This window comes from Cydia amplana, chromosome 5 (assembly GCF_948474715.1).
Source record: "Cydia amplana chromosome 5, ilCydAmpl1.1, whole genome shotgun sequence".
NCBI classification, from domain to species: domain Eukaryota; kingdom Metazoa; phylum Arthropoda; class Insecta; order Lepidoptera; family Tortricidae; genus Cydia; species Cydia amplana.
The window spans coordinates 4,961,022-4,984,219 of record NC_086073.1 but is presented as its reverse complement, the minus strand read 5'-3'; the positions used below and the strand labels follow the sequence as shown (position 1 = coordinate 4,984,219).

General features: G+C 39.7%; 2 protein-coding genes across 2 annotated transcripts; both read right to left on the bottom strand.

The window, feature by feature from the left end:
* Positions 1-976: 976 nt before the first annotated feature.
* On the bottom strand, positions 977-12,645 carry LOC134647825 (transmembrane 9 superfamily member 2). The gene is made up of 9 exons (XM_063502150.1): positions 12,317-12,645; positions 11,667-12,059; positions 10,077-10,232; positions 9,280-9,615; positions 8,038-8,130; positions 5,564-5,769; positions 4,400-4,559; positions 3,007-3,168; positions 977-1,448 (listed from the first exon to the last, which is right to left on the bottom strand). Exons 1-9 carry the CDS (start codon positions 12,446-12,448, stop codon positions 1,107-1,109), a joined length of 1,980 nt encoding a protein of 659 aa, XP_063358220.1. The 5' UTR covers positions 12,449-12,645; the 3' UTR covers positions 977-1,106.
* Positions 12,646-14,294: 1,649 nt separating this feature from the next.
* Positions 14,295-21,694, bottom strand: LOC134647831 (venom serine carboxypeptidase-like). The gene is made up of 9 exons (XM_063502155.1): positions 21,589-21,694; positions 20,795-21,044; positions 20,309-20,483; positions 18,793-18,905; positions 18,086-18,259; positions 16,740-16,907; positions 16,000-16,259; positions 15,086-15,214; positions 14,295-14,561 (listed from the first exon to the last, which is right to left on the bottom strand). The coding sequence occupies exons 1-9, from the start codon at positions 21,630-21,632 to the stop codon at positions 14,366-14,368; spliced, it is 1,509 nt and encodes a 502-aa protein (XP_063358225.1). The 5' UTR covers positions 21,633-21,694; the 3' UTR covers positions 14,295-14,365.
* Positions 21,695-23,198: the final 1,504 nt, after the last annotated feature.

Below are 23,198 nucleotides of genomic sequence, written 5' to 3'. Positions count from 1 at the left end.
AAAAAAATACAGACCTCGACATTTTAAATAACCACGTACCGGATGAGAAATAAAATACACTTATATATTTATAAATGTAAGTCAAGCAGTCTAAGTCGTTCTAGGTACGGATAACTGGTATCGCAAGTACTTATACCTACTATAATGTACGAACAATCCTTTGAAGAGATTATAACATAGTGTGTCGTTGCTGACATTTTGCAGTATGACCAGGGTTTTGTAATACAACTTAATATAACTACTCTAGAGTCTAGATGACCATGTTAGTTTGACAAGGTATAATTGCAGTTATACACCTGTTTCGGAATTTAACTGAATATGAAATCATCATTCTGCAAAATCTCAAAAAAATTGCAATTACTTACAGGGCACATCATTGTCTATATAATTTTTTTAATCCCTAATTTCGTTTTTATCACTTTTGTGTACCAAATAACCGTCATAAAGTACTGCAAGAAATTGTTAGAATTAAACATTAATTTGTCAAATCAGCAAATCGAATGTACATTCACTCAATTTTGAGATGCAACAGCAAATATACTTCATCATAAGATTCATAAGGATGTTTTAACTTCATGCAATAGTTTGTATATTTTGATTGTTTACATTCGTTCATTATGTGTACTCTCCGCTACCCATATATCCATAAGTATCTGCAGTAAAAACGCCCTCAACAGTGTCGACTTCAAAGATATGTATACATTTTTCGCTTCATCACAACTGAATACGATTTAAAAGGGTAAACATATCTTCGACGTCGACTAACAGACCAAAAAAATGTCAGCATACTTTCAACCTTGATGAAGTTGAAATATTATGTTTATTATTTAGTGCTTAACACCTTTTGGTTGAACGTACATAAGTCCAACTACTGATGTACCGTCAGAATTTCCAAAATTGAAAAATATAGGGAACTCCTCAAATTGTTGTAGGGTAATCTCAATTTTCCGTTTCCAAAACGAAAGTTTCCTCAATTTCCAAATTTTTCCGATCACTTTTCAAATTTGAAACTGCGCAACTAGCACATCCGTAAATCCAACTATACACTGATGAATAAAAATCCTTACACGTCCCAAACGTCTAAGACACGAGAATACAAAGTCCATCTAATCTACCTTAACTACACTGTAAATCTTCCTCACGAACCATAAGCAAGCCATGAACCCTATAGTGCCCGTTAAAAGGAAAAATAGGAATACCATGATGAGCGTGTAACCGAAGTATAGGAAGGTCGATGCGGCGTCTTCTATGTTCAGTTTGGTGACGAAGTAATGACAGCAGTAGACGAAGAGGTAAGCGGCCGTCGAGCCTGAGGATAAGAAGGCGCGCCACCACCAGTGGTAGTCCTCGGCGCAGAGGTGGAAGTAGCACAGCAGGATGGTGGTCTCCGAGCACGTGATCACCAGGATCACGAACACGAGGAACAGGAAGCCGAACATGTAGTACATCTGGAAAGATGGGAGTGTGGTTAGTTGTATTGTTCCACAGACAATCCAACCTCTAGACATAGCATAGTCGCGCTACCCCCTCTGTCACACATACGGTAGCGTTACTCCATCTTCGAGTCAATCCCGTGCCGTGATTGGTCCGTGTCTTTGAACGGACCAATCACGGCACAGGATTCGCTCACCTCGTCACCCCGCACCCCCGTATTCTTGGCAGCATCGGTTTCATGAAATAATTGGCCTAAGCTCAGTCTAGAGGTTGGATTGTCAGTGTATTGTTCAAACTAAATATCGGTAAATAATTTGACGTACACAAAAAAGCGTCATCGTCTCATTTTCATTTGTTTTCTTTAATAAAAGCTATATTACGAAGGTAATGCAGGTTATATTGAACTTTGGTTTAATGTAGAGACCGCAAAAAAAATACGTGACGTTCCACGGGAAAAGGTACCTCGTCGTGGCGCCTGGCGCTTACGTCGCATGTGGTGGTATTCCACCTGTCCAATTTGTACTTGCGTCTCACAGTTTGCTTAGTGAGAGAGTGCGACGCAATGCACATTGGACCAAGAAATTGGACAGATTGAATACCAACCATAACACCGCATTAATATTGGAGCGGTGTTAATAACAGCGTAAGGGCCAACCGCCATAAGGTACCTTTACCCGTGGGACGTCACAAATAATGTCTGATTCATACACTGAACAGATGTTGACGGACATTTTCTACAGCCTCCTAAGGCTAGCCATACAAATTAAAAATCCAAAATTTGCTACTGAAATTTGAACCTATAGTCTAGGAAATAAAGTTGATTTTGCGTTGTTGGAAAATTGAACGAAACAGCAAAAGCAACTCTGTTCCAATTTAATAGGATTTACATTTCATCGAACTGAAGAGGTACTATAGGTAGGACCTTGGGCCTAAGGAGGATAGGACAGCCTTTTTAGGGTTCCGTAGCCAAATGGCAAAAAACGGAACCCTTATAGATTCGTCATGTCTGTCTGTCTGTCTGTCTGTCCGTCTGTCCGTCTGTCTGTCCGTCCGTATGTCACAGCCACTTTTCTCCGAAACTATAAGAACTATACTGTTGAAACTTGGTAAGTAGATGTATTCTGTGAACCGCATTAAGATTTTCATACAAAAATAGAAAAAAAACAATAAATTTTTGGGGTTCCCCATACTTCGAACTGAAACTCAAAAATTTTTTTTTCATAGAACCCATACGTGTAGGGTATCTATTGGATAGGTCTTCAAAAATGATATGATGAGGTTTCTAATATCATTTTTTTCTAAACTGAATAGTTTGCGCGAGAGACACTTCCAAAGTGGTAAAATGTGTGTGTCCCCCCCTGTAACTTCTAAAATAAGAGAATGATAAAACTAAAAAAAATATATGATGTACATTACCATGTAAACTTCCACCGAAAATTGGTTTGAACGAGATCTAGTAAGTAGTTTTTTTTTATACGTCATAAATCGCCTAAATACGGAACCCTTCATGGGCGAGTCCGACTCGCACTTGGCCGCTTTTTTTCGACAGTTCAGGGTTGGTTTGAGTGTTACCTGGCTGGACCAGAGAGAGTTGAGGATGAAAAACAGCTGTATGAAGATGCACCCGAACGGTAGAACACCGCCCATAACGACGCCGGGCACTGCTTGCGTGTAGAGAGACTGCTCCGGGATCTGTCGTGGGATCTGGTTCGTACGCACGGGGTGGTCCAGGATCTGGAAACACATTAGTTCAGAATTAGTAAAATAGGATCTCAAGTATGACATTCACATACATGATGAGGGTTACAATTAAAAAAAAAACAAGCAACGGTTGCACTCCGGGAGTGCCGATAGAAGTGAAAACTCACCTCACTATGTTACCGACGCCCGGTAACACGATACATACGTTTAGCGGAGGTATTCTATTTATTTATTCTATATTATTATCATTCTCAAATAAGATCACACTTTTTCATTGACATGTTTATTTACATACTGCCATGACAATTTGAACAGGTAGAGTCTTGAAAAGGAGTCCGCAACATAAATGTCAAATAACATTTGAGTTTTTCTTTATTGATTTAAATGCCATCTAAATTATGAGTGGCCATCTAAACCTTACGCCCCTTACGGTCACGTGATCGCCTTACGCTGTCTCGAGTTTATCATTTTTTCCCCACCTCAAAAAGTGCCCAGCGCCGCTAAAGTTTTCACTTCAAAAAAACGTTTCCTTAGAAACTAAACAAATCTGTCAACAACTTATACTTAACCATTTGGACGCGAATGATGGATATATCAGCACCGCAAGTCAAACGCCAAAGACGGATCAATCGGTCACATACCACAGAGCAACATAGACCTACGTGCACATGCATAAAGTTCAAATTCAGTTTTGACACTTCGGTGACGTGGCGTCCGAGTGACCGCTTTTGTGTTTGACACGGTGTCGAAAAAATGAATAGTCCTCAAAGCACTAGGTTTTTATGTTAAATGTAGTAGAGTTGAAATTGCCTCACCTTTTACCTAAAGCCAAAGCGCCGATGAAAGTTAAGCAGCACAGAGACGCCGAGCCACAGGGCCAACAGGTCGAGAATGGAATCGGAGCCGATGTACCCTTGATTCTTATATCAATAGTAATAGAGTTGAAAATGGCTCACCCTCTTCCTAAAGCCGAAGTAAGCTCCAATGAAAGTGAGCGGCACAGAAACTCCGAACCACAGAGCCAGTAGCGCTAGTAGGGTCGAGAATGGAATCGCAGCCGATGAGCCCTAGATTCTTATATAAATAGCAATAGAGTTGAAAATGGCTCACCCTCTTCCTAAAGCCGAAGTAAGCTCCAATGAAAGTGAGCGGCACAGAAACTCCGAACCACAGAGCCAGTAGCGCTAGTAGGGTCGAGAATGGAATCGCAGCCGATGTACCCTTGATTCTTATATCAATATTAATAGAGTTGAAAATAGCTCACCCTCTTCCTAAAGCCGAAGTAAGCTCCAATGAAAGTTAGCGGCACAGAAACTCCGAACCACAGAGCCAGTAGCGCTAGTAGGGTCGAGAATGGAATCGCAGCCGATGAGCCCTTGCCCCAGAGAACCAGGTTCATTATGAAGAACAGAGAGAACACCACACTGTAAAAAAATATAGCATAAACAAAAATTGCAAATAGTCATCATAGAAAGTGGAACAGAGAAAATGAAATAGTTGTTTTTATGGTCACGGGATTATTTTATTTACAGAGTTACTGAACTGCTTTCTTACTCCTTGGCTCCATAATGTATAATTTAGCATGGCCATCGTATATTACTGTGTATTACTACGGCGATGACTGGGTAAAAGTTCGACCCGTTAAAAACAAGAACCTTCTTTTACAGTACGATCTGTACAGTACAGTACTTTTGTACCTTACTTCTCCTTTGTAAAAAGGCGAAAAATGTAAACATATCTTTGACGTCGACTGTACCATCGTGAACAATGTCAACTGAAAGTTCGTAAACCTTATTGCAAAGACATTATACTTTGTGCACTCGTATTTGCATTATTTGACACATGTCACTCACAACAGCAATACAACGTAAAATGTCTTGCACATCGAAATTACAAAGGAAGACAATTGCACTGCGAACGTTTACGTTTTAAGTCTTTTTTAATTTAGGGTTGGCCGGACACCACCGTTATAAATCGGTAGTCGTTTAAGTAAATCGATATACATTTTTCATTTTAGGTCGCAACAATTCAATTCAATGTTTTATTCATAAAATATACATTTTACACGTCAAATTTTTAAACATTATTAAATCTAGGTAAATTTTGTTATAAATCATTCATATTACAGTAGTTATTAGATATTTATAACAAAGCATTATTAAATGTATTATATCTTCTTATTATTATTTATTAACCATATAATTCCAGCTTTATTTAAATCTCAAATAAAAATTCAATAAACGTCACAATTCGATACCTCAGTCTAGGTGCCATCCAATCGTAATCGCTTGCTGTGACAATCGATTTGGGTTAGTTACATCTCTATATACGTCAGTCATAATGTGTCAAATAATGTAAATACGAATAATCCCACTATAGGTCCACCGATGGGCAGCTAAGAGTGATGCTGTTAGTGATAGTGACTCACCCAGGGCACACCATCGAGGTCAACAAAATGTTGCTCTTCCACCGCCTTCCGCCGAAGCTCTTGTAGATACGCGCGCTGACATAACCAGCGGCCGCTCCTAGCAACACCCAGGCAACCAGCGCGCACGTCATCAGGGCGCCGCGGTTGGCGGGCGACAGGAAACCGAGGCACGCGAACGCGAGGGTCACCAGGGTCATGCCGAATACCTGGAAATAATACACATGCACATGGTCTAATAAAACATGGTCTTCTCTTCCCAGAGTGTCACTTGCCTACGTCACAATAACATTGCCACTTTATTTCAACATAACATGTTACATGGGTACATTATATCTATGGTTAATAAGTTAAAATATTTCTTTATAATTTTATAATTTTCATTTATATGTATTTTATCTTAAATTTTACAATAACACGTCATTTTTAATTATTCGTTAGCAATATCTTCCGATTCACGAAAGAAATTTCAGACGTTCGGGTAATTCTGTTTACACTACTGGCAACACAGGATAGCGCTGTCACATTTGACAATCCGCCATTTTGTCCCTGACCGTCATCCTTGTCGAACGCGTGTTAATTGTTATTTCCTTCTCGCTCAGTGTCAGCAGTCGCAGTGTTTTCCAAACTTTTCACGTCGTAAGCTTGGTATTTAATGTTTTGTTACGAAAATGGTTGGCTGCTCTATTCGGAACTGTAAAGGTAGGAGTGAAAAGTGCAGTATTTTAGATTTGTTTTATTTTACAATGTTTCTACATTAATAACTTAAAATTAATGCCGTTAAAATAATTTTCACCGTTGGTTAAAATTCTCCCACATTTTAAAGTTTGAGAACCTGTAAACAGCATGATGACGTAGGCAAGTGACAGTTAGGTCATTCGCGAATCTCGGAAGAGAGTACCAGGCGGAGTATAGTATATTATTATACCATGCACATGCATCTACTCAAACGTTAACTGGGAGAGGGCCTGTAAAGGGATAAGTTCTCCTTTGTACTGCCTGTTCTGTACCATATTTGTGTTTGAATATTCTGTACAGTAAAGAGTTAACAAGTACATACACAGAGGCAATTTCTACTTTGAATGTAACTCTGTTGTGTCTGTTAGTTCATACTCGTAGGTCACGCAGTTTACTCTGAAAGTGAACTCTATCAGGGAATAAGGGAAAAGGAAATTAAACATGCAACATTTCCTTTCCACTACTATAAATGCGAAAGTGACTCTGTCTGTTTGTTACCTCTTCACGCTCATACTGCTGAAACATTGTAGATAGAGAAATTTGAGAGACTAGTTTTTATCAAACATCATCATTATCATCAACCAGGCAAAAGGTAGTATAATATTATAGGTTTGGTTGTTTTTTATTCGTTATGAAGTTAAAAAGAGCAATAAAATCACAGTTGACTAATCGCATTTAATACAACAGTGATAAGGAATGGGGCATTGTTGTTTGATATCTATTTTTCCGTTGCAGGAATAAATGAAACTAAAAACATATGATTTGTATTTGCCTCGACTAGGCTCAGGATTATTTATAAAACAACAAAATATTATTTTAAACGAATGTCCTATGTGTATTTTGTCCACATTACGCTCGGGATTTTGTTTTGGGTTTAATTTTCCCTCCTCTAAAACAATCTGTAATTTCCTGCTGATTAACTTACAAAAACTCTTTTGATTTAAAAATACCTACCTAACAGCAAAATTAATCAATGGACGCTTACTACCTTTTCCTAAAATCATCATTAATATGTGATGTGTGCTGTGTGTTATCGCGGCCCGACCGCCAATTACCAGAATGGCGATAAAATCTCGCCCAGCTGGCTGGGTCAACCGTGTAATAGTGGTTATAGTGGTAACCTGGTAACCAACAAAATTATAGGTTTCCAAATCGCTATTAATCAAGCAACATCATTAAGTATTTAATGATGTCGCGATACTTTGCGTATAAAACTTTTTTTTAATTCAACAATAATGGAACAAATGAGCGTTTGACGGTTTTACAAAAGTTTCGGGTATATATTTATTTAGTACAAGAATCTCAGTACATCTACCAAATAATCGAGTCATGCTAAAATCTCAAAACGTGTCTACTATGAATTTGCCGGAACGTTGATCCGCGCAGTAAGTATTGAATTCTAATTAATTGTTAATTAGAGTTTAAATACCTACTAACATGGATCTGCGTTCCGGCAAGAGAGGTTAATGAATCTACAACATTTGAAGATAGGTTTTACAGATTTCAAAGTCCTACATTCAATGGCTTATATTAGGCAGCACGTTATCAGTTGTATAGGTATATGACCGTCATGTATGTTTAGATATAGCTGGTCAACCAAATCGTGACATTAAAAAAATGCGCGAAATTCAAATTTTCTATGGGACGATATTCCTTCGCGCCTACATTTTTCAAATTTGCCGCCTTTTTCTACTGTCAAGATCTGGTTGACCAAGTATATAATTGTTCGTTTATTGTACCTGTGCCCCGGATCCCAGGAAGACAGCCAGCAGCATACCCCGCCGCGGCGGCCGGAACACATCTCCGTGCACCAGTTTCCAACCAAACTCTTCCTGTAGGACAACAGGAAATACTTATTACGTCTGTTTATCGTTTGAAAGTAACGGATGTAGAATGGTATAACCCTTTGACCGCCAAAGACGTCAACTGACGCGCGCGGCTACAACCGAATATCAACCTTTATGCGTTCCGATAAGGTTCACGATGACGCGCCGCACACGATAGGCGTAGCGTCAGGCGTGTCTCACTCCGCGATTTCGTCGCTTTGCTACAGTACGGTTACCATCAGTTTGTCACTGACCCCGTCCCGTTTGCACTAAGGGATGTATAGAAAGTAAATTACGTTCTCGACGGCGTTTATGTCAGTGACAAACTGATGGTAACCGTACAGGTAGCTAAAAGTACATCCGTTCGGCCCCAATTTTGGGGAAAGCCATAAGCCGCGCGTGGCGCTGTCGCCACCTAGCGGCCATATCTGTGCTGATCGTAACAGACGCGTTTTGTTAGAGAGTGAGTCTTCTGTACTTAGTACTATTATTTATTCTGTGGTAGCGTTACAAAGGAATAATTTTGGTGCTGACACTTTTAATTATAACCTCTAGCCGCCCACACACCAAAACTTGGCAAGAAAAATGATTTTTTTTGTTAAAATAAAGTTTAAAATACTTTGGAATGGGAGGTCTATTTATAGAGGATAAAATAAAATGCATGGTAGGTACTCTTGGATCTTGTTAACCTTTTGTCGTTAGGAGAAGAGTTTGTTTTCATAATCTATGCTAATTATGAGAACTTGAAATGTAATATCAACTCTAAAAAACCCAACTCGCGGCAGCGTGTCCAGCCAAGTTCAAAGAAAAAGGAACTGGCGACGCAGCAACCGTGTGTAATATTACACGAACCATTTCGAGCTACTTTTGACCCCTTATAAATCATGTTTATCAAACTTCCTTACTTGTATCAAATAATGAACTTTATCCTTAATTCAGCATTAGGCCTAGTTTCCCCTGTGGGTTGGAAGGTCAGATGATAGTCGCTATCGTAAAAAAATTACGGCAATATTTTTTTGGGGATTAGTTGCTAAGCGAACTTCAGGCTCCCAAGAGCCGGGATGAACGCTCAGACTATGTTGATCCTTCATTCAGCATAATTTTAAAATATGTCACTGTCACCGATAATATAAAACCAATGCAACAGCCCCTTACCTGAGCATCCTCTCCACACTCCATCTGATTATATCTCGCGATATCCTTATGAAGTGTCCTCAGCAATATCATAGCAACCATTCCACTAAGGAACAGGACTATAACCAGCGAGTTCAAAATGGAGAACCACTGTATATTAGTATGCGGCATGGATTCGAGGATGTAGTCCCATCGGGATGACCATTTGATGGTGTTGTTCCGATGGAAGGTGACGCGGTAGGAGTAGGTGATTGAGAAGGTCTCGTCTCCGGTGAGCATGTTGGGTATTTCGAGGGGAGTTCGAGCGTTGCAGTCTAGCTTTTCGGTGTTCGTGTGCCGGATGCTGGCTGGTTTGATCTGTGATACAATTGAAATAAAAAATTTGGGACAAAACATTTAAAATTATAAAAACAATTTAAATAATACTTTCTATGTTTGAGTCGGCAAACGAGCAGAGTCGCACAATAAGGATTCCTTTTTACGTTTTTGGTACGGACCCCTAAAAACGACAAAAATCCTTATACCTTACATTAATTTCATTGTTTATCTAACCTTTAGGGACACATGTACCTAATAACCCTTTAACCGCTAAAGACGTCAAATAACGCGCACGGATACAGTATACTATAGAACTTCAACCATTCCAATAAGGTTTCCAATTTCGCGTTATATTTAATAAGCGTATTTAGTACTACGGAAAGAACCGTGGGCCTTAGTAGGTTAAATGGACTTCTTTTATCAATTCGGTTTTGAAACCTTATCAATATGGCATAGCCATGGGGGTTTGTGAGGTCTGCATTTCCGAGCCGCAAGCTTACCTTAGCCGAGATAATCCTGCCGCCATTCTCGCCGAAGCCGACACCCCACTCCTCCTCGGCGCCGCTGTGGTACGTTATCTCGATGTCCACGTGGTTGAACAGGAAGTAAGCGCCGACCGGGGCCTGATTAGTGGCTACGATCGGTGTGCATGTGTCCTGGATTTACATTTATTATTTTAGAATAAAGTGGGGTCAATATAAGAATATTTTGGTCCCCCTAATTTATTTAGACATATTTATGATGAAGTGTTTTGATATTTTGATGATATACTTGTTGTCTGGTAATGGGAGAGGTCCCTGAGTACTCCCAATCCACCAGAAATACCATTGAAATGTTGTCTGTACATTTCAATGTAAAGACAACTTCATCAAAAATGTGTCCAAAGAAATTAGGTATGTTTACCTAATTGGCCGAATCGGCTGGATTGAAAATCAGTCTGGTTTGCAATCCCTAGGTACAGTGGCGGATTTGCCCTAAGGCCCAGTAGGCCTAGGGCGGCATGACGTTAGGGGCGGCAGTCTCTATGATGCTGGCTGAGAAAGGGGCAGCTAGTAGTTACTAAAAGGCCTAGGGCCTAGGGCGGCCAAGACTGCAAATTCGCCACTGCCTCGGTAGCACTCATTCTTGATGTATGCTACAGAGGTCTCAGTGCTGTGGCATACTAGCATAAGTTATGCAATAGCAAATGTTATGTTAGTCCTATTGTGGGAATGATAACAACACAAACTATTGTTTACTAAAATTCCACAAGTTGTGTTTATCTCACATACATGGCCACATGTCTTGTACCGAAAGCAACCAAACAAATGTAGATTATACACATTCCATAAAAACCAGGGCTATAATCGCGAAAATCGAAGTTCGCAAATTGCGGGCATCTTTCTCTGTCACTATAATTACGCCTTCATTGGAGTAAAAGAGAAAAATTTGGCGATCAATAAATTGATGTTTATTTTATACAGTAAGAAATAAATTAACAATTTGTAACAGTTATTTATTTTGTATTTCATGGGTAGTTATAGTTATGATTGGTAATGTGCATAATTATACCCAGAATAAAACTGTTACTAAATGAAGCAACAGCCAATAAAGTTTCAGTTTTGTTAGCTGATGTGAGAATTTGTATTATTTTTTCAATATTTTGATGACTATGACCTAGTACCATAAATTGTAATGTAACAAATGAAACAAGTTCTAACTGTGCTGTTTAGAATTAATATTCAGTAATATGATACCAATATAGATTCCATTTTAATATAAATACCGACTTGAGCACAGTCATACAAACAAACGGGTATTGTATTTATTTACATTCCCAAATATACCTAAAGGTCCTTGCATTGTAACAAGAACAACCAGTGCTCATTACAACTCACTACAAGTAGCACAAGTTTGTATATTCTGATATACATTTAGTTTTTTTTATCTTTGCGATACATTTTTAACTCAAAACCATGCTTAGCAACCACATTTTTTTGATTTGGAGAAAGTAATCTTAGACTCTCCATCCATCCATGAGAAGTATAATGTGGTACATTACCAAACATTCTTTAAAACTAGAAAAAAAATCTTATAAGAAACTATCTTACCAAATCCCTCCTGACTTGGCAGCCCATAGGGAATCCAGTGCTGCAGTAAGTCTTCTCCTTGTCCACCAAGTAGCACCAGGTCACCGGCATATTGTCCAGGATCCAGTGATGCTGATAATACAGCGCCATTCCCATCTTCAACAGGTTCAACTTCTTTAGCGACTCAGGGTTCGATCCCTTGTATGTTTTCGTACACACAGCTGCACAATCCACATTTTCCATAAAGTTCAGCTTGTACGGACTTGGCCTAATTCGCTCCCCGAACACAACTTGACCAAGATTCTCGACTGGAGATTGAGTTTCATCTGTTGTGCAGAAATCAAAGTGGTGATATTCAAATGGTATCACTGACTCTTCTGTGTTTAATCTGTTCACATACAATGGGATTTCGTTCTGAAACAAATACACAAAATGTTACTGTGTTTCATATGATTTAACATGGTTTTCAACAAGATTCTTTTGTAAATTGTAATTTGGTATTATAATTATAGATGTTAGGGCACAATTAGTACCGCTATTTATTCGTTATCACGAATTTCACAGTAAAAAGTAATAAATCGCAACATGAAATTGTCAATGCGGTGACGGCTTATACGGCCAAAACATCCTGGGCGTATGCACCGAATTTCAAATGCATTATTTGTACTTACTTTGCAAGTGTTTGCGTTATCCTCGCCGGTTTTACTGCAGTAATTTACCGGGGCTAAGCCGGGTAAATAAAACGCTTTTACACATGTCAAAAGCGATAATGCGCAAACGAATAATGAAGCTGTCGTGATCATGATGAGATGTTATTCCTTTTCTATCTCATCAAAAAACTAACTAAATTGCAATGAGACGCGTTATTACAGTCCACATAATCAATATTTACGTTCAACACACAAAATATTTGTAGAAAAGTATTGTTTTTCCTTTTTCTGTCGATTTTTCTGAGATCTTTACACGGCACGATCTTGGAAAACGTCACCACAGTGAGTGTTGCTAGCGATGGGCGAGTCGAGTTATCTGATTCGAATAATTCGAATCAGCCTACAGATGAGTTAATTCGAATCAAGACTATGGGCAATTCGAATCAACTCGACCACTAGCTAACTCGGCGAACAACTCGCCGAGCCGAGTCAACGCTATCACACTGCTACTAAGGCCATTCAAAAATAAACCTTAATACTGTAGCCCGAAGGCTCTTTTTACAACAACTGCCGCTCGATTCGCCGTCTCAACTCGAATTGGTACTATGACCATTCAAAAATAAACCTTAATTCCATGACCCGAAGGTTCATTTTACAACAACTGCCGCTTGATTCGCCATTCCAAGTATCCCAACTCGAATTCACTGCTAGTATGGCCATTCAAAAATAAACCTTAATTCCGTGCCCTGAAGGTTCTTTTTACAACAACTGCCGCGTAACTCGCCGTCTCAACTCGCTCCGCGCCTGTGCCTGTGACCTTGTCGCGAACCACGCGAATCGTCGAGTCGAGTCAACTCGATTTTGAATTCGAATCAGCGGCCGAATCAATTCGAATGATTCGAATTGAAAAAAAGTGGACTCGTCACATCGCTAAGTGTTGCTAGTCGTGGAAATAAAATAAATGTCACAATATTTTTCTGTTTCACTCAAAAAGCGTGTTGAAATATGATACAAAAACAAATAAACCGAAACTATAGTCTGGCAAACCCAACTAATTAGTAAATAAAATAAAAACAAAAAAACTAAACTCATCCCTTTCTTTTGGGCGCTAGTATTAGAGTAAAACAAAGACAGCATGATATTTTCTGTCTATAGCTGGTCAAGCAGATCTTGTCAGTAGAAAAAGGCGGCAAATTTTAAAAAGGTAGGCGCGAAGGGTATCGTCCCATAGAAAATTAGAATTTCGCGCTTTTTTTACTGACAAGATTTGGTTGACCAGCTATATATTTGAAATGAGACAGTCCCTTGGTCCTCCTTGGGTCCTCCTAGCTAGTAGGAGGGTACTACACAGAACAGCGCCATCTAGCGTAGAAATAGGTACTTTGCTAAAATAAACTATACTTTGGCAAACCCACTTTGTCAGTAGAAAGAGGCGAGAAATTCAAATTCTCTATGGAAGGAAAACCTAGCTTGCCGGTGCCGTCATATCATATAGCGGCCGCAAAAGACGGCCGTATTTACGGTGACGACATGTGGAAAGTACCACGGTGTCATAACACACCGTCAGCCACCAAGGTCAAAGCGGCAAATTTGAAAAATGTAGGCGCGAAGGGATATCGTCCCATAGGAAATTTAAATTTCGCGGCTTTTTTTACTGACAAGATTTGCTTGACCATCTATACCTACACCGCCTACACGCTAGGCATAAAGGGCGTTATCTATCGTTCATATGATAACAAATTCGACATAAGTTTCTCGCAGGTACTCACTGCACTAATCCATATTGGGTCTTCTAACCCTTAAATCTCCAAAATCGATTAGCACGAGGCGAGTGCGTCACTACATAATATACTTGCGAGGTGGCATACTGCCTATCTTAATTGAAGACTCTGTCTGTATTACCTAATTGGAAAGGGAAAGGGTGTTAAGATAATGTCAGAACTTAAATGGGACTTTAAGGTCCAAGGAGTAGGGGTGCCAGGTGCCAGTCGGTGTTAAAAAGACAAAACTTTCACCTCTTGTTTATAATTGATTTATTAACACTTTTACAAAAGATATGACTCGATATGATTATTGCGCTGGGAGTTGGCGGGTCCGCAAAGATTTTCTATCTATGTTGACGAGGTTCCCCGTGTCATCGTCCAAAGACAGGCAGCGGGCGAAGGCCGAGATAAGACCGAGCGCTGGCGCCGGCTTGTCAGCGGGCACCATGTGTCCTGCGCCTAGAACCATCACTTCCGTCAGGTTTCCGGCGGTTTTTACGTACCTGAAAGAAGAGTAGAAGGGTTAGGTAGTTTAAAGTAGTCAAAATTGGAAAGGGAATAAAGATACATTTATGGGTATATTGCAACTACGGACGCGATATTTTTGTGTCTCATGTATGTACCTATTACACACTTGTATCATAGTACTCGTAGATACGACAGTAGGTACCTACCTACTGTCGTATCTACGAGTACTATGATCTGTATGGGCCGAGAACAGTAAAAATTATAGGATAAGTAGGTATAAGTGCTGCTTCCGACGTTCCACGGTCGCCTTGAACGGACAGTTCGGACGTAAACCACCGTCCACACCTACGGTTGGCTGGATGGATCGGATCACCTGAGGTCCTTGGCTGGATTGCCTTGTAGAAGGGGCTTAAAATAGGCTCTCTGATAGGACTTGTAGGGTAGGCTGGTCAGACGATACAGTTCAGGAAGGAAATGTCACCTCCTTGGTGGTGACATACCCTCCCATATTCTCAGGTCTCGAGGGCACGATTTTCGTGTTCTAACAGTTAAATCTTACCCGGCGAGTAGGTCGTCGTGGTACCAAGGGTTGCGTTTTGCTGTTTTGTAGGTTTTCGCACCGGAAAAGTTGAGAGAGTTGTAAGTATTCACGGACGGATGGTACGCCACTATGATGTCGAGATGTCCACTGAAATTGGAAAATATACAATTATAGAATATATATATCTCGTCACTAACCTTACTGGAAAAGGTCAAATTTATGTTTTATTTGAGTGTTGGGTATTGGTACTGGGACGCTAAAACTGCCAGGCGAAAGAAAGTCTGATAGTAGACCAAAATCATAAATACCCTGGCAAGGCAACTTTATACATAGAAAAAGGCGCAAAAATCCTTGTTAAGTAGCTCGCTCCTTCGTACCATCGCATCGCCCACACTATTAACTGTCCATCGGTAAACCTTATTATAAAGGCATAAGGTCCACCGATGGACAGTTACATTTTTCAAATTGGTTTTCTACTGACTTTTCAGAGTAGGTATAGGTATAACATACTTTTTAGGGTTCCGTACCCAAAGGGTAAAAACGGGACCCTATTACTAAGACTCCGCTGTCCGTCCGTCCGTCCGTCCGTCCGTCCGTCCGTCCGTCTGTCACCATGCTGTATCTCACGAACCGTGATAGCTAGACAGTTGAAATTTTCACAGATGATGTATTTCTGTTGCCGCTATAACAACAAATACTAAAAACAGAATAAAATAAAGATTTAAGTGGGGCTCCCATACAACAAACGTGATTTTTGACCGAAGTTAAGCAACGTCGGGCGGGGTCAGTACTTGGATGGGTGACCGTTTTATTGCTTGTTTTGCTCTATTTTTTGTTGATGAAACACTTGGCCGACTCGCACTTGGCCGGTTTTTCAACATCAATAACAACAAAAGGCGATACAACAGCAAAGTGGGAGATAGGCATCTTACTTATAAAGCATGACTCTGTAGTTCTCCAGCAGCTCCTCAAGCCACTTCCTAGCGCTGTTCATGAAGTCCGGCACCAGCTTCCTGTACACCACGCCGACCGACGTGAAGTTGGTGCTGCCCACGTGCAGAGCGCGGCGCACTTCGTTGCGCTCCAGGTATTCTATGTGCGGACCGCCGAGCCCGATCTCGGTTTGGAGGAAGTTGTACAGATTGTCCAGTTGGGATTCGCGGAGGAATGTGGTTAGCAGGTAGTTGTAATACTGGAAAAAAGTTACATCAAGTGAGCCGGCATTTAATCGCCAAGCCAGAGCTTATGCTCTGGTTTCATAGGATAGCGGTGCCGTCATATAGCGGCCGTCTCCATACAAATCAATACAAATACTACGACATCCATATTTAGCCGTATTATTTAGTATGGAGACGGCCGCTATGACGGCACCGCTATCCTAGGAAAACCGATCTTTAGTGACCGAACTGATTAACCTTTAGAAAAAATATCACACACACGCGAACATCTTGATAAAACGTAGGCCATTTATGAACGTTTTTGGCACTATGGGCACTTAACAATCATGACATGACGCATTTAAGGGTGGTAGTCCACCTGTCCAATGCAGAAGATTTACTCGTACTTAGGTTTGAATCTTATTTTCGTTTTTGATTTGTTTATTTTTTTAATTCTGGTATAACAATCGTATAGTTATATTATTTTCTGTTTAAATTCGAACTCTATGTCTTACCGCATAAGCTTTAACCATCTCCCCGTTGTTGATGAACTGCGTGACGGCCAGCTCCAAGTGTCGCATGGAGTCGGCCACGTTGTCGTCCACCAGCCCGACCTCGCGCACGAAGTAGCTGTAGCGCTGCAGCGACAGGGGGTCGATGAACCCGTTGCCGATGGCTAGGCCCTGGGGACAAGAGGTTACCATAGAATAAGTAATAGAGAAACCCAAAGAGTAAAGTAAGTATAATATTGTCGACCGCGATTTTGCGCACGAAATAGATGTAGAATTTTAAGGTTACTTCTTTTACGGTTTATTAGGTACCTAACCTATTATATACTATACGTATCTAAAAAAACTCTATCCTAATGGAATGATCTAATAACTTACCAATTTGTAAAACCATAATAATAACCTAGTGTAAAACGCCACAGTTAGGCAAAATGTCTTTTGAAGATATTTCCTTTTGTATCGAAGAATATTTGCAGTTTGCAGCTTCATTTTCTTAAGGTTAATGGCTCATTTAGTTGACAAAACCGACTTTTAAGAAATGCCATTGGTATCGAATGCGTATGCATTACTTATGTTCTACAATACGCTACGTAAGTCCATTTATTTCCTTGTATAACTTTGTTAGCTAAGGTCATTAGGTATACCTACTTGCAGTCTTTCTTCCACACCTCTTCGTGTCCATTATACCTGTTATCATTATCCGGAAAAATTAGCAGTGGTGCAAAGAATAATGTTACCGGGTTCATAATTTCAAAGGAGTGGCCACCCTACTCGCCTGATCTAAATCCAATGGATTATAGTTTGTAGTCAATCTTAGAGACAAAAGGGCCTGTGCTAATTATGATGAACCTTGTCGAAATGTACGAAGGTTGATATTGGACTGTAGCCGCGCCGTCTTTGCTTTCATTTATTTCCTAGTCCCCACACTCTCATAGCCGGTTTAGACTCTCGCGCGAGCCACGAGTCGAGCCGCGAGCCGCGCCACGAGACGCGAGTGTAATGGCTCCTCTACACGATGGGCCAGCGCCGGCCACTCCAAGGGACGCATTTATGCGTTAGAGGGAGCAAGTGATATTGCTATCTCATTCTACCGCATGGCTGCGTCCCTTGGAGTGGCCGGCGCTGGCCCATCGTGTAGAGGAGCCATAAGCGGTGGGCTCGCGGCTCGTCTCGTGGCTCGCAAGCTCGTCGAGCTAATATAATTTAAACACTATCGGCACGGCATAAGGTTTATAACCGAATGACAAGCCGAACGCGAGTGTGTCGAGGCGAGCCACGAGACGCGCCGCGAGCCGAGCCGCGAGCCGCGAGTCTCAACCGGCTATCAGAGACCAGGTGATGATTCAACCTACCTGTAGATTAATCGGCTGGTCTTGGTCCCTCTCCCTGTTCCACAGGATCTGAATGCCGATGGACGGGATGTGCTTGCCGGCGTACGACTCGCCGGCGATCGTCAGTGGCGCCTTCCTCAACTCGGGGAACAATGTCAGGAACTGCTGCAGTGCTGTGTACAAGTTCTCGCCGATCTAAAATTTTGACACATAAGTTGAAGTCTACTTATATAAAATTGAGGCTAAATTATTTTTATTAAGCTTCGTTGTCTTAGTCTGATTATTAGTTTAACTTAAAATGTATTAAAGTAAAGCAAAACCAATCTGTATCATATAATTTCCCAATATTTAGATGTAGAGTTTGTAGAGTGACAGAGGGGTTCTATTCAACTCGAGAAAGTCTCATCATATGACGTGGCTAACACATGTCCACTTTCCTTATACATTTACCCTACGATAACCCGTCACTTCGACGTCCCATGGAATGCTCTTTGGCATTATTTTTATGAACACTTTGAAATTGAAGATTTTTTTCGGGCGAATTGAACGTTAAAGAAGACGTTAGAACAGCTCGGGTCCGAGGCTTCCGACACTTAGTTTTCTTTGACGAATGATCGGTGATCACGTGATGCTTTGTATATAAAACAGAAGTGTCGAACGCCTCGGCCCAGACCCGGACCGTTCAAGCGTGCTTCATTCTTTAAGCTGTGCTTTAAATATCTCATTACCGTGGTTTGATTGGTGGCATATCCTCTATCATCGGAAGTGAAACTGAAGCCTGTACCGACGGGGTTGTCGATGAACAGCAGCGAGTGGTTCTTGCCCCAAGAATGTTTTAGTTCTGCAATCAATAAAACATGTAAGTACGGTATTTTTATTTATAATATTTATATTACACTCCTTGATTCATTAGTATAGGTATGGATAACGTCACTTATTAAGTTTTAGAAAATAAGTTACCGTAAAATGGGGTGAGTAGGGTTCGCGGGGAGAGTTGGGTTATGAATGGGGAGAGAAGGGATGAAAGGGGGGTGAGATGGAATTTTAAGGCTACTGCTACAAAAGTAATGTATTCCAATTTAAAATGGAGCTATAGTAATACTCATAATAAAAAAAATCGATCCAACAATCTTCCAAAATCACCTTTGTATGAAATCATGACATGACCACGGGGTGAGGTGGGATTTCCTGTTTATCGTCAAAGTTATGAAATGAAACTACCCAAAATAAAATAAAAACTAAAATACAAACGTCCGGAACACTTAGTAATCTTATTATATACACCATTCAGTTTGCATATACATATAAAAATAAAATGTTATCTGAGGTTTGAATGTCAGTTTTGCCCGTACTCACCCCATTTTACGGTACTTAAGTATTTATTTATGCATATTGCTCAGTATTTAGGTACTATTTATACTTAATGTGTCTATTAGCATACGTATATTTGATCAGTGATCACTAAACATAACGGGGTCGATGCTGCAAAATTTAAAATGCCATAAAATCCTGTTCGCACTAATGTGTTAAGATCATCGAACCATCGTTTTTCTTTTTTAAGCAGGTCTTTAACCTTTTCTTATTTGATATAGGTATCACTACACCTTATAAAACAAAGTTCCCCGCCGCGTCTGTCTGTGTTCATGTTCGGGATAAACTCAAAAACTACTGAACGGATTTTCATGCGGTTTTCACCTATCATGATTTTTGAGGAAGGCTTAGGTGTAGGACCTATCATTTGTTACCCCATTGTAGATAAATTTTGGATGCGTAAGTTGTTGTTGGTGACACATTAAGTACATGGTATGTTATTTGCGTATTAAATACGCAGTTGGTTTTTTACTATGTTTTAATTAGATAGGTATTGTAAACAATTAATTTCCAGCGGATTTACCCTATTTGCAATAGGTTTTCCTTGCGTGTGTAAGAAACAAGGGATCGATATGTAAAGTGAGAGAACGGAACTCTACATTACGTTTCAGACTGCCAAAGCAAAGACAGATAAAAATCGTTAAATATTACTCAATCAAATATCGCAAAATATCAAACTGATTCTGCATAGAAGATTCGACTCAATATACCTAACCTTTCTTGGAGAAATAAAAAAACCTTTCACACTGTAGTAATTCTGGGGAAAACTATTCTATCTATAGTGTGTCAGAGAAAATTATCCTGAAAGAGAAGGTAATAATGAACGCCCCACTAACGGCGAATACTGTGTTATTAGCATATGTTATTAGTTACCTGCCAAATTGCCGTCTTCATTGACGACAAACGGCCCGATTTCAGTAAACAGGCCATACAGCGACGATACACCAGGACCACCTTGCAGCCAGATGATCCACGGAGTGTCCTCCACCTTCTTGTCGGTCACCGGGAAATACCAGAACCAGAGGTTCGCGTTGCACTCTTTGTTCACCTACAATAAAACACATGGTGTGAAATGCGGCTTTCATACTTCGGTCCGTTCTCTGCAAACTGTTTTAGGAAAAGCATGCTGAAGTTAACGATATTTTAGTGTATGGCGCGCTAGTGGCACATTTGACAATCTGGCGGTCTAGCATGACTTGCGTTCTCGAGCGCGGGTCCATACTTGAACTTGTAAAGGTTGGTGGTCTTTCAAAAATTTTCTAAAATCGTTAGTTAGTGATTTTTGTGAAGTAGGTACCTAGAAGAGTTACCACACCAAACCTTCCACTGTTTAAATATCTTATTCGCAAACTTCCTTACCGTCAAATACCCAGCATAGCTGTCCATATCAGGCAGTATATAATCGGAGTCAACCTTCGCTGCTTCTCTAGCCTCCTCGAGCTTGTTCTGCTCAATGAGCGGGGTGAGGAGCAGGGGCTCCCCCGCCTCGGACGCGGACTTGCCTCGGCCGGTCTTGTACGTCTCTTCCATGAACTTGAGGATGCGGTCGGGTGCCTCGCCAGGAGGCAGCTCGGGTAGCGAGAACCGATCCGAGCATGATGCTGCACAGCTAAAAGGTAAAAGTTTGTCAGTTTCTCAGAAGTATCATTAGTTGAAAGCTTGTTTCGGTGCTTTGTACCAGACTGGGTCTTTGCCACCATTGCCACCATCGGACAGGACATGGACAATTGTAAATATTAAATAAAATATTATACCCCACATGTCATATACAATTTTTACCACAATATTTAAAGTAATTATATTTATCAATGTGCCTTCGTTTGATCTTTTTCGATTTTTAATTATTACATATAAGTTTAAAAATTTGTACCGTATGGATTTTTTTCGCTCCTCTAGATTGTAATAATTAAATAATAAAAAATCGAAAAAAGTCGAACTAAGGGTATGGTTAATATACCTACAATAAATTGTGAAAAAATATGTTCCATTATGTCAATATCCAGGGAGGAAAATGGAGACTACGTTTGTATGGAAAACGGTCGCCCACTATCCTCTTTATACTTTTTTTATTGTCGATGAAACTTTTCATTTCACTTTGGGTTAGAGGTAGTGCAAGTGTCCTGTATAAATAATATTTATCAACAAATACTCACACTAAAGTGAATGCCCAAATTAGCAACATTTTTCCCACGGTCATAGCGAGTCTGCCAGAAACTTCCCCCACTTTTAGCAGTCACTTGTTTTTCTCGATGGCCAGTAATCACAATGGTTGATATTTTCTTAGCAGTCAGTTCCCTGGATGATCTTCAGTTGTTTCCGTGGAAGGATCAGGTTCGTCCTAGCATCCGCGGTGGAATGGTGGCGGGCGCCTAGCGGGTGGAATCTTGTACCCCGGCGCGGTGCGCCTTGAACTTGGATTATTATCTCGCGCGGATGTACAGGCTGATCCGGAAAAGTTGTTTACCATTGATTCAATTGATTTTGTGTTGAGGCTTGAATTGAAAGTAATTTTCAAAAGTATTGGTAATTTTTAAATAAATAATAAGGATTTGCGGTTATAATGTGATTATTATTATAAGAAAATTGTTATAAAATAAGCACAATTAAGCTCATAGTATTTATTGTAATTTAAAAAATCCAAGACACGGAAAATGAAAATATTAAGCCATTTGGTCTATAAAAAATATAAAAATCGTTGAATTTGACCTAGTCATATTTACGACGACAACACAACGGAAGAAACCGAATAAAAAGCAATAATGAAAATTACCTAGATTTCCTACACTAAATAGTGATTGAAACAAATATAAATAGGTATTAATAATATAATATTAGTTAAGTAGTATATAAAGTGCTTACAATATATCCAACTCAACTGCATGTGTCGGGACACTAGAGGCTATGAGTAAGTCCCATGTAGTCGGCAGTTTATAAACATTTTGCCATGTAAAAATAAAGTATCGTCGTAGCCAGTAAACACAATTATATTATTCAAAAATCACCTAATTAGATTCGTAAATTAAATTAAAATCGAAAAAACCATATTGTTATCAATTTAAAATTATGTACGTAGGTATATACTTTCACTTGAAATACTTATATTTGCTAACCGCAATTAATTTATTTCATACTGGTTTCTGCCCGTGACTTCGTCTGCGTGTAGGTAGGTGATGATAATGATTATTGATAAAAACTAATAAGTATTTTTCCATCCCCGGGCCTCAAACTATCTCCATACCAAATTTAATTTTAATCGGCTCAGCGGTTTGAGTTTTTTTTTCTTTCAAGATGTAAAAAACGTCTGTCTAGGCAGAGTTACGAGTACAATCGTTTTTATAATACATATTAGTAAGTATAGGTAGGTAGGTACTCAATCATTTTTTCATATATGTAATTGAAAAGCACAAAGGAATATATTTAATAATACTTATTTATGTATGAGTTATCGCAATGCAAAAAATTACATTTATTTTCATGACCTGAAAAGGTCATGACGAATCGGTCGTCTACCGTGCCTATCATGTTAATTTTTAATAAGTACCAATAGTTTTATTCTTTAACCCGAGATTAACATATTAGTAAATATTAGGTACTTATACTAAATATACCTTTACCTAACTCTTGTGGTGATGAGAGTTTTGATTTAGTTAAAGGCACATTAATATCATAAATACAGTAGGTAAGTACCTATATTGCGACAATATTAATAGCAACATTTGTAACAGTTAAATATAATATATTACCTAATGCGGAATGAATTAAG